This window comes from Daucus carota, chromosome 3, assembly GCF_001625215.2.
Source record: "Daucus carota subsp. sativus chromosome 3, DH1 v3.0, whole genome shotgun sequence".
NCBI lineage: Eukaryota > Viridiplantae > Streptophyta > Magnoliopsida > Apiales > Apiaceae > Daucus > Daucus carota.
The window spans coordinates 35,064,231-35,076,746 of NC_030383.2; the positions used below are offsets into that span (position 1 = coordinate 35,064,231).

The 12,516-nt window shown below is 35.3% G+C and overlaps 1 protein-coding gene across 1 annotated transcript; it reads right to left on the reverse strand.

Annotated features, from left to right (window-relative positions):
• Window positions 1-217: 217 nt before the first annotated feature.
• Window positions 218-3,690, reverse strand: LOC108211035 (ubiquitin-conjugating enzyme E2 variant 1D). Its single transcript, XM_017382513.2, has 4 exons — window positions 3,502-3,690; window positions 1,390-1,529; window positions 1,057-1,182; window positions 218-509 (listed from the first exon to the last, which is right to left on the reverse strand). Exons 1-4 carry the CDS (start codon window positions 3,533-3,535, stop codon window positions 369-371), a joined length of 441 nt encoding a protein of 146 aa, XP_017238002.1. The 5' UTR covers window positions 3,536-3,690; the 3' UTR covers window positions 218-368.
• Window positions 3,691-12,516: the final 8,826 nt, after the last annotated feature.

Sequence of the window (12,516 nt, forward strand, 5' to 3'; positions counted from 1 at the left end):
TTTTTTTATGTCATTATGTACAATTTTTTTACACAATTATGTACCCCTAGCACTACTCATTTTAAATTTTTTAAAATCGGCCTGAGTCTTGGGAGTCGATGATTATTTCAGGACTTGGCCAAGACTTTCTGTTTTCAAACAAAAGAGAAAAATGATAACCAATCAACGATCTTAAAAAGCAGTATATAAGAAAAGGCAGAGAAAAAACTGAAAGAAATGAGGAAAGAGGTCAAATCTCTTATAAAGAAAACTAAAGTCATTTGGCTCCAACCAGGTAATCCGATGCATATGATCAAAACACGGGATTTCAGTCTACAACATGAGTGTATTGCACTATAGAATAGGCATTTTTCAGGGGTTCATCTTTTTTAAAAGCAGGTTCCCTCCGGAGGTTGGGAAAGCTTTCGGTTCTGAGAGATGGTCATTTCTTTGCGCAGCTGAGTCAGTATGTGTTCCATAGTGAACTCTCTCTGCCAATTCGCCAGCATTCCAAACTTCTTTGATTCGACCTGTTGCCAACGATAGTTTACTAGTTAGTTCAGTTCTACGACAGTGAAAAATAAAAAAACAAAACCAGGTAGCGGCTGCCCGTGATTTTAGTTCTAGAGGGATGGAAACACGTGCTTGTACAAAATATTGCTATGATATTGAATCAAATACATGCGGAACACATTGAAGTGTAGATGTCTCTGTATTTGCGCCTGTGGAGATGTGCTGTATATATAGAGGGAGTGTTTCTATACCACAGGAATATATAACAATCAGAATTGATGGTAAGATTTTACCCTCTAATATTATTTGAGGATTTCATTTTTAAAAGTCTAGCCATTGGCAGCAGTCCATTATAAATTAAGTATATAGCCTAAGATAGCACAAACACTTGTCGTCAAAAAAAAATTTAAACAGATATTTTTAGTTCTTTGTATAAATGCTTGGATGCACATTTTTTTCTGTCCGATGGACATATTTGTTAATATCATCAGCAGAATCCATCACTTTAAAACATAGTAAAACTAAGCAGGTCTATAAAGTGAAAAAACTATATAGAGCACATACCACCCCAGTTTCATGATTGACACAAGTCATATTGATGCGAGAATGAAAACGAACAGTTGGAGGCTTATCCGGATAATCTTTGTCGCAGAACAGCTTCAATGTATATATGCGACCTTCATGTGCAGTCTGAGGCAATACAAACAGGTACTGAATTACAATTCTTATATAAAAGAGAATAAGCTCTTGATGGATACACTGGAATGCAATGCATTAAGAATGCCAAGATGATCACAAGAGATTATTTTAAGCATCAAAGGGCAAGAGTATCAACTAGCTTAGCTAGATTTTAGAAGCCAAGAGAAGTGCTTGGTTATTGGTGCTGAGAAAACTTACATTGTGAGGACCAATTATGGTGCCTGTCCATGAACGCATGTAAATGTCATCAGCATCGTCCATCCCATAGCTCACAGAACCATCTCCAATACCCTTTTCTCCACGTTCAAGTTCTTCCAGCAATCTAAAGTTCCTCGGTACTGCAATTAAACATGCAATAAAACAGTCATAAGATTTACCTATCATGATAGCAAATGTATCTGACTTGTACATCCAGATAGAAAAGCATTAGCATAGTAAAATACAAAGAAAACATAACAAAAGGCCATCTCCTCACCAAAGAAATATAAGTGAAGAAGTAGCTTTTTATGTATTCCTTTTAAAGGGTATATGAGTAAATAATTATAATCAGCCACTGCTCGAATCCCATTTATTTAAGCATTCAAAACTTTGATAAATGAAGTCATTTAAAGCACTATGTGGCTTTAGTCAAGACACTCATTGACCCAAAGGCAATCTACAATAACTATTAGTATAATAGTGGTACCCAAAAGATCCCAAAATTTGCTGGTTTATTATGACATTTGCAACGTCATAATAGCAAACAGTACTGTAAACTTCATGATAGAGGCCACAATAATTTAGAAGTTCAAATATATGCCATAATTACTAGAGTTTTCTGTATTATGATTATCAAACATGTCAAAAAAAACAGATAAGGAAAACATAAATACAGAAGATTTCAATTGCTAACAAGTAATGAAGTTTTAAGAATCACAAATGAATCAGGTTGGCAAACCAGTGCATAAAAAAACCTCAAGAGACTATGAAATCATTTTTTGAAGTATGCATGTAAGGAATGAGACAATGCAATTTCTAATATGTTTTAGGGTTGCGGATATAAATTATGTCATGAGTTAGGTTTGCTCAAACTCAACTGGTTCACATTTATGAAATGTAAATTATAATTTCTTGCGATGCAGATCCCTCTGTTAACTAATCCAAAAGAGAAACTGCCCTTGAAAACTCAAAGGTGATGCAAGCAGCCCAACACAAACTTAAAAGCACAGATATATAATGCAAATAAATAATGCAGATGCACAGTGAGACACAAAGAAACACACATAACACATAATTAACACTTGTAAGATGCTCTAGGCTATGATGTTTACAGACATCCTGTATTCAGAAAATGCAGAGTATTGGATTTGACATTTCAATTGGAATTTCCTGTGATGTCTGATGAATAACAAAAGAAGTGTGAAATGATTTGGGAACAAGGAAAACTCTGGAAGCTAATAAATTAGAGTCCATATATCATCGTTTCATCGGTTTTATAGGAAATAATATCTAATTAGGTGTTCCAGTTATCTTAGAATTTCAGTTGCATTATAGCCTATTACAAACAGGACCTGAAGCATCATAACTTACTAACCTAAGAGTTTATTGTTGAGATTGACTACTTTATAAATTGGGCTTCTCTTGCGAGATAATGCCAGTTGGAGATCCTACACTTCCACTCAAACCGTGGTCATGGTCGCATGATCTTTGTACTAATATATTTCAGAATATCTAGGCTTAACACGAAGCACTGCTGTTACTAACTAGATAAGAGCGAGGGCTTTATACTCCAACAGTCAAAACCATGAGGATACAAATAATACACACAAAAAGAAAAAAAACTAATAACAACAAACACCGCACCTAAGATATAAAAAGACTGTACTCAGTTACTCACATCAGCAAAGTCTGGGGCAGATCACCATAAAGAGGATGCTTAAAATCTTTGCACTAATTTTCAAAAATCTAGCAAGAGGATCTAATTAAAACATCTACTAGTTTTCGATGGTCTGTTTGTCATAAATACAGTAATCAATCATAACAAGTACACACTTAAGCACCACGCCAAACACGACCTTCAAACATACAAGCACCCACTTGACATATGAGCAAGAACTAACTTTAACAAAATCAAAACCACCGAAAAAACATTTAGCAGACCAAATTCAAACACCCAAAAAGCATAACATATCCTAAGATTATAACCATTAAATTACTGCAATCACAATTAAATCTTGAAATACTGAAAGATAAGAATCCAAAGCATCAAGCAATCAAAGATTTCAAATATACAGACATATGAAGCTGTAAAGATGAGGAAAATAGATGTACCCACGATGGAAGATCCTCCAGAACCGATCGCCATCTGGGTTGCCCAAGCTTCGAGATTGAAAACACAAATTCAACAAAATAAGGTTGTACTTGTACCTAAATGTTGTATTATTTATGCAAAGTTGTTGAGGATGGACCCTGCTAGCAATATGTATATGTCTTGCCCACGGGAATCTTGTATTCGTGTATATCTCTACATTTCTTCATTTATCTACATATTGTTTGTTTCTTTACTCCTTCCGCCCATTATTTACACGTAATTTTAGATGTTTTGATCGTATAATAAATATTAATATTTTTGTAATTTTTTTCTGAATAAAAATATAATATAATTATTTTTATTTAGAAAAAAAATATTAAATTTAAACATATAGTCAAGCATTTTAAAAATACGTGTAAAAAGTCAAACATTCTATATAATAGATCAGAGAAAATGTATGTCATTGAATAATTGAAGCACAATTCTTTCTTAGTGGAAAATATAATAATTTGTGTGCCTGTGAAATGGGGTCGGCAGGTTATATGCACGTCAATTAGTTAGATTTATAAATTTTAAATTTACCTAAAAAGATTTTATACTTACACCATTTCCACAACAAAAAGAACTCTAACTAAAAGTAATTATATTTTTATTATAGATGAAAATTATAAAAGTTATGTTAAGAATTTCAATTCCAAAAGGTCCATTTTATTTAATACTTTTAGCTAACCTTCTCATTTGACTATATATAAGAACGAACCATGCAAGGTTCCTTATCATATTTATTTATAATAACTTAAACAATAATAACATATTATTTTTAAAATATAATCAGCTTCATCAAATCAAAACTCCGCAAAGATTTAACAAATTTTACATAATCCATATTTATTATTTGAGCAAATCATTTTAACCAATCTTGTTGTAGTTATAAACGTCAAAATCTTTGTTATGAATATTTTGAATATTGACTGGGGGGCCAAGTCAAGTTGCGGGGTCGATGTTGCTGGTATCCAAATATTCGTGATGACAATGGGAGCAAGATCACAATAATCACAATAACCACTTGAGGGCTCCCTTGCATAAACAACCAATTTGAACTCGTTCTTTTAAAAAATAACTAGTTTTTTTTTTGAATTTTCAAAACTAACCAGTTTAATTAAACTGAACTTGGGCGACTGTGGTGGAGCCTAGAGGATGTAAGGGTCGTCCCTGACATACGCGACCCACACCTCACTTGTTTTAAGCTTGGGTCGCCCTATACACGGGCGGCCCTATATACTCCTTTTTTTAAATTGTATTATATATGTATTTTATATTTATCATATTAATTTAATTCATTTTTTAATTGTTATGTAACATTAATTTAATTAATAAAATGAAGTCAAGTAATATATATATATATATATATATATATATATATATATATATATATAAAATTAAGTCAAGTTTTAGTAAGTATTTAATTAATACTATTGTAATTACATATTTATATAAGTAATAAAACTGTCAATTTTGGTAACCTATATGTTTGTATAAAATAACATTAGTTTTGCAGCCTTTGACATAACTTGAATCAACCACACATACACACACATTTCACATCGGCTCGTACAACAAAGCTCTAAATGGAGAACCATAAACGATCGAGAAAGCGAGAGGAGGGGAGGGAAGATTGGGGTTGTGAAAAAACAAAAGGCGAGGTTTCAATTGCTGCGGAAAGGGCTTCGAGAAAGATGAAGTTTGTTGAGGAGATGCGGTTGTTGCAGTATCGAGAAGCAAGAAAGGGCAGACGTTGGGTGCTGACTAAGGATGAGACCCGCACTGAAGTTATATATGGAGTAGGTCGGCCATTGCGCGAATATCACTACAAAAAGATAGAGATATAAATAATTATTTCTTGAGAGGACAGATCAGGGACGAGCAAAGGACAGTCTTATTGGAAGAAAGCTGGGCAGAATACGATGCAAAAGTGAAAGATATTGAGAAATCCAATTTTGACGAGTATGCAAAGCATCCGTGATGGAGGGAAGATGATTTTAGTTGCCTGATGATGAATTTTGTCATATGTTAGACATGAGTCATTCTGAAGTAGTTGTAATGTTTTGTTTATGGTTTTAGTATTTTCAAATTCATTGAAATAAATATAATGCAAGTACGAACACCTCGATTTATTCAAATAAAAGCAAACTCATATTTATTAACCGGAATCATTGTCATCAGTTGGCTCTTCATCGGACATATAGTCATCGGAAATGTAATGTGGATTTTAAAGAAGTTGACATTCTTCTTCAAAAGTCATTTTCCTACCACTAGCATTTGTCGAATCTTTACCCAACTTAAGCATGTAGAAACGACAACGACGCAACAACATTCTGTTGTTCTCTTTTATTATTAGTTCCACAGCTTCAATGATCTTACGGCGATATTCACCCCAGCTACCGTTAAAGTTATGAGCCGGATACACACTTAATGAATCGCGGACGGGGAGCTTTGCACCAAGACCAATCAGATCGTTTCTCAGCTGATCGGATTATTCACGATGGAATGCCCACTCACGCCGCACACCAGCAAAATACTCTTTGGAATCGGTGTATCTCAAACTATAGTAGTCATCATCCCTTTGTCGTAGCAACCAAATTCTAGTTGGTGAGAACATTTTCCGAGGAGATGATTTAAGTTTGAAGGTGTAAGTGTACATACCTTCAAAAAACATGAGTACATATTGACTAATAATCCACTGTTGGCATGTGAACTAGTTGAGGTGGAAGGCTAGGGTTGCAGAGCTTTCCTGAACTGTAGCCATGTGATTAGTCCATATTTTTGCATATTTAAGTACCTATTTTTTGTTCATTTTCGTAGTATTAATTGCTTATTTATTTTATTTCAGGAAATTGTAGATAAATAAAGAAAGAAGAGAAAATGCAAGAAAAAGGGAGAAAAAGAAAAGAAAAGAAGAAAATCAAAGAAAGTTGGCAAGTAAGGGGACACATGGAAGGCTATGATCTACCCAACACACATCCCACATGGATGGACTAGATTTAGCCACCCTACCCCTAAACCCTACATTTCTAGCTATAAATACCCCCACCCCTTTACTTGTAATCATCATCTTTTAACCTAGGATTTTCTCTTTTTAGTAGCCTCTCTTTTATAGTCTAGATCTAGTTTTAATTTGTATGCTCTCATCTCCATTTGTAAACACTTTTATTTTAATGCAAATCTTCTTTAGTTTATATTTTGTCTCTTTACATTTTCTTGCCTCAAATGATATGAATCTTCCAAGTACCACCCCATGCTCAAGAGCTTTTTGGGAAAGGAAGAATTCATCCAAGCTTTAATTAAGTGTAGATTTCTTACTTTTTAGATTTAATATTTGGAAGAAACTTAAACTCTAGCACAAAAATCATTTGTGTGGGGGTTTAATTTTTAATATCAAAGCTATCCTATTTTAATGTTTATTCGGGACTATTTTGTTATCAGCCATTGTTCTTAAATATGATCTATTTAGTTTGATGTGTTAAGATTAGTCCGTTTCTTTTAATATCACAAAACTTCCCCCCTGCTCCCCACACCAGTGTTCTGTTTTCTGCTTTTTATATCGAGTATAGCTGAGTTTTGGGTCATTTCTGCTTCGTCTTTTACTGAGTCGCAAACCGAGTTTCACTTTTTCTATTCCCCTGCTTCGAGTCCGTTTTGATGATTGCTGGGTTTGTTTTCTTATTTTGTCAATCATGTCACTCTGTTCTTCCTTCTGCTGCGTTTTCTTGTTATTGTTGTTGTTGAGTTTAGCTGCGTTTCCGTCGAGTTCTGGTCTAAGTCAGTAGCCGAGTTTTGTACGAGTTGGTTTATCTTGATTTATTCGAGTTTTTCCTTACTGAGTTTTGTCCTGCAGCGAGTCGAGTCAGTCGTATGTCTATGTTCAAAAGAGTTGTGGTCGAGTTCTTGCCTGTTAGATTAGTAGTTGCTGAGTATGGATTTCGTTGTATTGTTTGTATTCCTGTAGTTTAGTCACTGAGTTCGTTTGTTTGCTGGGTTTGTGTCGTCGCTTTGTTGTCGAGTTCTGCTGGGTTTTGCTGGTTTATTTTACCAAGGCTGCTGCGTTTTCGTCCGAGTTGCTCGGCTGATTTCTGCGTTTTAGTCCGAGTCGCTGTTTTCGTGTTTGTTCCTTTGAGTGTTTTATTGCTTTTTGTAGTCGAGTTTTGGTATGATTTCTGAGTGGTTGCTGCTATGTTTTCGACTTTCATTCAAGACTGTTTTGCTGCGTTTTTCAGCCCTATTTCCGAGTTCTGCCCCGAGTTAGGTCCTGAGTTGCCGAGTCTTTTTTTTGTCGAGTTTTGTGGGCTGCGGTTGGTACTTTTTCCTGTTTTTGTTGAAATGGTTTTGTCAATTGTTTCGTAATTTTGTTTATTGATTATAGTTTAGTAAATAGCTGAGTAGTAAAGACATGTTGCCAGCTTGGGTTTCTGTTTGTTTAGTCGCAAGTATCATGTCCTGCAGCACAGGTTTTTGAGTTTTAACTTGGTTAATTAATTTTGATAACTAATTTTGCCTCATTAAAGTTAATTAGATTAGATTCTCAAATTAAATAGTTTAGAATTTTCTTTTTAAAATTAGTTTTTAAAATATGCTTTTCACAACTCAAAATTGTTCTAATTCGCCTAGGTTAGAAATTAAAGGATTGCGAAAAATAAATTTTAATCTCTGTGGATCGAATCATAAATATTAAAACGGTGATCGTGCGCTTGCGATTTTTAAAGTCATATTTTCTAGCACATCAAGTTTTTGGCGCCGCTGCCGGGGATTAAAATTAATTTTTCGCTCCTTTATTTTTAATCTTTCGGATTAGTTTGTTTCTCACTTTTTATTTTTATTTCGAAGAATTTGGAGGAATATTCGGGAATGATGGAGTAAAGTGAACAAATTTTGCTCGGATTTGGAAGCTTGCTTTGGTATCCCGTATCTCTACACTCTTATTTTTCATTTTTATTTAGAAAAATCACAAACAAATTAAAAATTTTAAAATCCAAAAAATATTAGTTAGAAATACATATTTGTGCATCATGCATTTACTCACTTAGGAGCACATCATTTAGATTTTAATTTTTTTTTTTAAATTTTCGTACCTTTTATTGTGGTGATCGCTGGAGGACCCAAAGGTACGTTAATTTCTTTTCTTTAGATTAAAACACGTAGTTTAAGCATCCATAATTGTTTATAGCTTTTAATTATCTCGTTGTGTGGAGCATCATTTTTAAATAAATCTTAAGGGCAAAACCACTCATAAGATAAGGGAAGGGATTTCATCACTCTTTCCTTGGCCCACAACGACTTAATTCTTCATTTTGCATTCCCTAGCCTTTTAATAAAATTGAATTAGACGTTAGCCCCTAGGATTTCGCGCTCAACTAGGAAGGTACCTAAAAGACGAGGTAATCTTTAATTATTCCGACTTTTCGGTGTCTAAGGCAAGCGAAAGCTTACCTGGCCGATTAAGGTTTGGTGTCTAAGCGCGGAGATTGGCCTCTTGGCAATGCCTGCTCCAAACTGGCCAGACCGGTCCGAATAATTTTGGATTTATCAAGTTTTTGGTGGTCCTTAACGTTAGGAGCAAGGTCTAGTTCATTTTTATTAGGCAACCCTAGATTTAGGTTTTTCTTTCACTTTTACACCCTTTCTTTTGTTTGTTTTATTTCTTCGCACTTACTTGCTATGTGTTTACTATCTAGTTTATGCGAACTACTTGGGTTAAGAACGAATCGTCTAGATTAGTAAGACCTATAATCGAGATTCCCTCGTCCTCTTCGGATTCCGAAACCCTAGAAGTTCTAGAACCGATAGTAAACATGGCCCTTTCACTCAAAGACCGCTGTTACCCGTCCCGTTCTGCTCAACCATCGTGCATCACTCTTCCTCCCGTTAATGGGAATAATTTCGAAATCAAGGCACATCACATTAGTATGTTGCCTAAATTTTTAGGGAGTGAGGGTGAGGATCCTTATCTTTTCATCCACGAATTTGAGGAAGTTTGTTCCCTCCAAAAGCTCCACCAATTAACGGAAGATTCGATTAGACTTAGGCTCATTAATTTTGCGCTTAAGGAGAATGCGAAAAAATGGTTATATAGTCTTCCCGTTAATTCTATTTCCACGTGGGAGGGGTTCGTTGTGGTGTTTCTTAAAAAGTATTTTCCAAATCATAAGACTACTCGAATTACAAATGAAATAAATCAATTTCATCAAAAGGAAAATGAGTCTTTTTGGATTTTCTTTGACCGCTTTAAAAATCTTCTCTCACAATGCCCCCACCACGGAATAGAAAAATGGAGACTTTGCAAGATAGTTTACGAGGCCTTAGATAGTCAAACCACCGCTTTATTAGAGTCTATGTGCCAAGGCAAATTCATGGAGAAAGATGAGGACCAAGGGTGGGAATTTTTCGAGGATTTAGCGGAAAAGACGATGTTGTGGGAGTCAACTAGGGAACCCAAACAGTCAATTCAGTCGTCTAGTGCTAGGGGTTTGCATTCGATAGGAAATAATGGGGCAACCGATGCCAAACTAGCCACCCTAACTGGGAGACTTGAAGCTTTAGAAACTAGTAAATCTTCCCCACAAATGTCGATGCTCCCTAATTACAATTTTCCTAACCCCGGAACCCAACCTTCGCACGAACTTGAACAAGTAAATGCGATGTTCCAAAATTCTAGGAATGATGCGTTTGCACCCACTTATAATCCCGGGTGGAGAAATCACCCAAATTTCTCATGGACCCAAGGTCAAAATTGTCAAGTTCCTCAACCCAATTTTCAAATTAATCAAGGGCCAAATTCTTTTCCAACTCCTCAACAAAATTTTCAACAAAGGCCCAACCCAAACTCTTACCCAAATCAAGGTCCAAATTCATGTCATAACCCAATTCAAACTCCTTTGAATCCTCCCGGTTTCAATGATTCGGATAAACGCCTTAATTCTTTAGAAAAGAGTTTGGAAGCTGTTAGGTCCTATTAATTCACTATATATGAAAATATAGTGATCACAATATGTAATACAGTATGACAATATAAGAGATCGAAAGCAATAAACTCTTATATTCACAAAACTTGATGGTTACAAAAACTCTCTCAGTGATTTATATTCTATCACCAAGAGCTGCTAGGGTTCTTAACAGTATACTCGATAACTCAACTCGTATAGAGTAACCCTAATCTGTGTTTATATAGACACAGTTACAAAATCAATCTCTGATTTGATATCCTATAAATCAGCTAATAAATTTATCAATCAAAGATTGCTCCAGTTTTCTGTTCAGTTTCCATAGTCAGCAAATCACTCCTCAGCTTCTATCCTTCCTTGAAGTATATCCGCTTCTGAGCTCTTTCCACGTGTAAACTCTGTCGAGTCTTGACTATGTAAACTCTGATCAGACTTTATTAAACTCTGTCAGACTTTGCTAAACTCTGATCAGCTTCCAGTTTAAACTCTGATGATTCCTGTTCTAAACAAACCTTAAGAACATTAGTAATCATCAATTATATCTAACAATCTCCCCCAACTTGTGCATAAATAACTTATGTGCAAGTTAACAGATAATTGATGATGTCAAAACATTTAAGTCAAATGCAACAGAGTTTAACTATATAACAGAAAACTTTTAAAACTTACAGATACTTTACTCCTTAGCTGCATAGACACCATTTGCTGTCTTTAGATACTCTTTGAGAAGTTCTTTTTCAGCATCATCAAGCACTGTAATCATTTGTCTCTTGATCTCTCTCAACTCTGGATCTGAAACTCCAGTTTGATAAATTGCAGCTCTGAGATCATAAATCTTGTTCTTCTTCAAGTCCCTATCCAGCCTGATATTGTAAGCTTTATCAGACTCTTCATTAAATGCAAGAGTTCTGATTCCACCTATTGTTTCAATCTTTGCTGAATTTTTCTTCATCTCCACCAGCTGTCCTTTATGATTGAGGTATTTAGGAATGAAAGGCCCAGCATTTTTGTTTCCTGTAATCCCCATCTTTCTTCTAATTTGATCTTTTAGCAGGTTGGAGATGTGTTGTCCTGACTTGTTCTTCACTTGAAATATGTATGATACATATCTCAATTCTTCCCAGTGTTTAGCATATAGATCTGCTTCAAGTACTCTAAACACTGTTCCATCAGACATGAAGTAGATAAGAATATTATCTCCTCTGTCATTCTTTACCAACTGGACTGAATCAAGTTTGTCCATTTTGTCTTGCAATACTCCAGTCTTGGGAGCACAGAGAGATGAGGGGTCATCTGGTCTTGATCCTATACTCTGATCAAATTTTTCATACTTGGATCCCAGCCCTCCTTTATCTCTTCCTGCCTTTTGATGAGAAAATGGTTTAATTGAACCTTTTTCAAAACTTATTTCAGTCATCAGAGTAGGCTTTGCAAATCCAGCCAGTGGAGTAGTTGTTGGTTTGAACACAGCTTGAGCTTTGTCAGAGACTGTGTCTTTCTTTGCTTCCTTATTGACTTGAGCTGTGTCAGAGGTCAATCTTTCTTTTTGAGGTTCTGCAACATGAGCTTTGTCAGAGATTGCAACTTCTGTTTTCTTTTCCTTCACAACTTGATCCTTGTCAGAGGTTGTAGACTTCTTCTTTTCCCAGCCTTTTTCCAGATTTTCATCTACTTTGCTTTTACCCTTGGAGGTGAATTCATCTTTGGAGTATACCTTCTTGATTGGTAAACTCTGATCAGCAACAGTAGCTTCCTTGATCAGTATTCCTTTTTCTTTTGGCTTGGTAATTGACTTTGCAGGCTTTTGGATCTTTCCAGAGTTTATGGCTTCAATATGTTCCTTTTTCAGCTCAGCTTCCTCTGCAGCAATCAACTCCAAATCCAAATTTGCTTCTGGATTTTCTTGTTCAAAAATCAATCTAGCAAGCTCTTCATCAGTCATGGGTTTGTCTGATCCAGTCACTGGTCTTTGCTTAGATCCAGATGTGATGTTGTGAGTTGGACCAGACTTTGTGCTTTGCTTAGATTGTTTCTGACTGT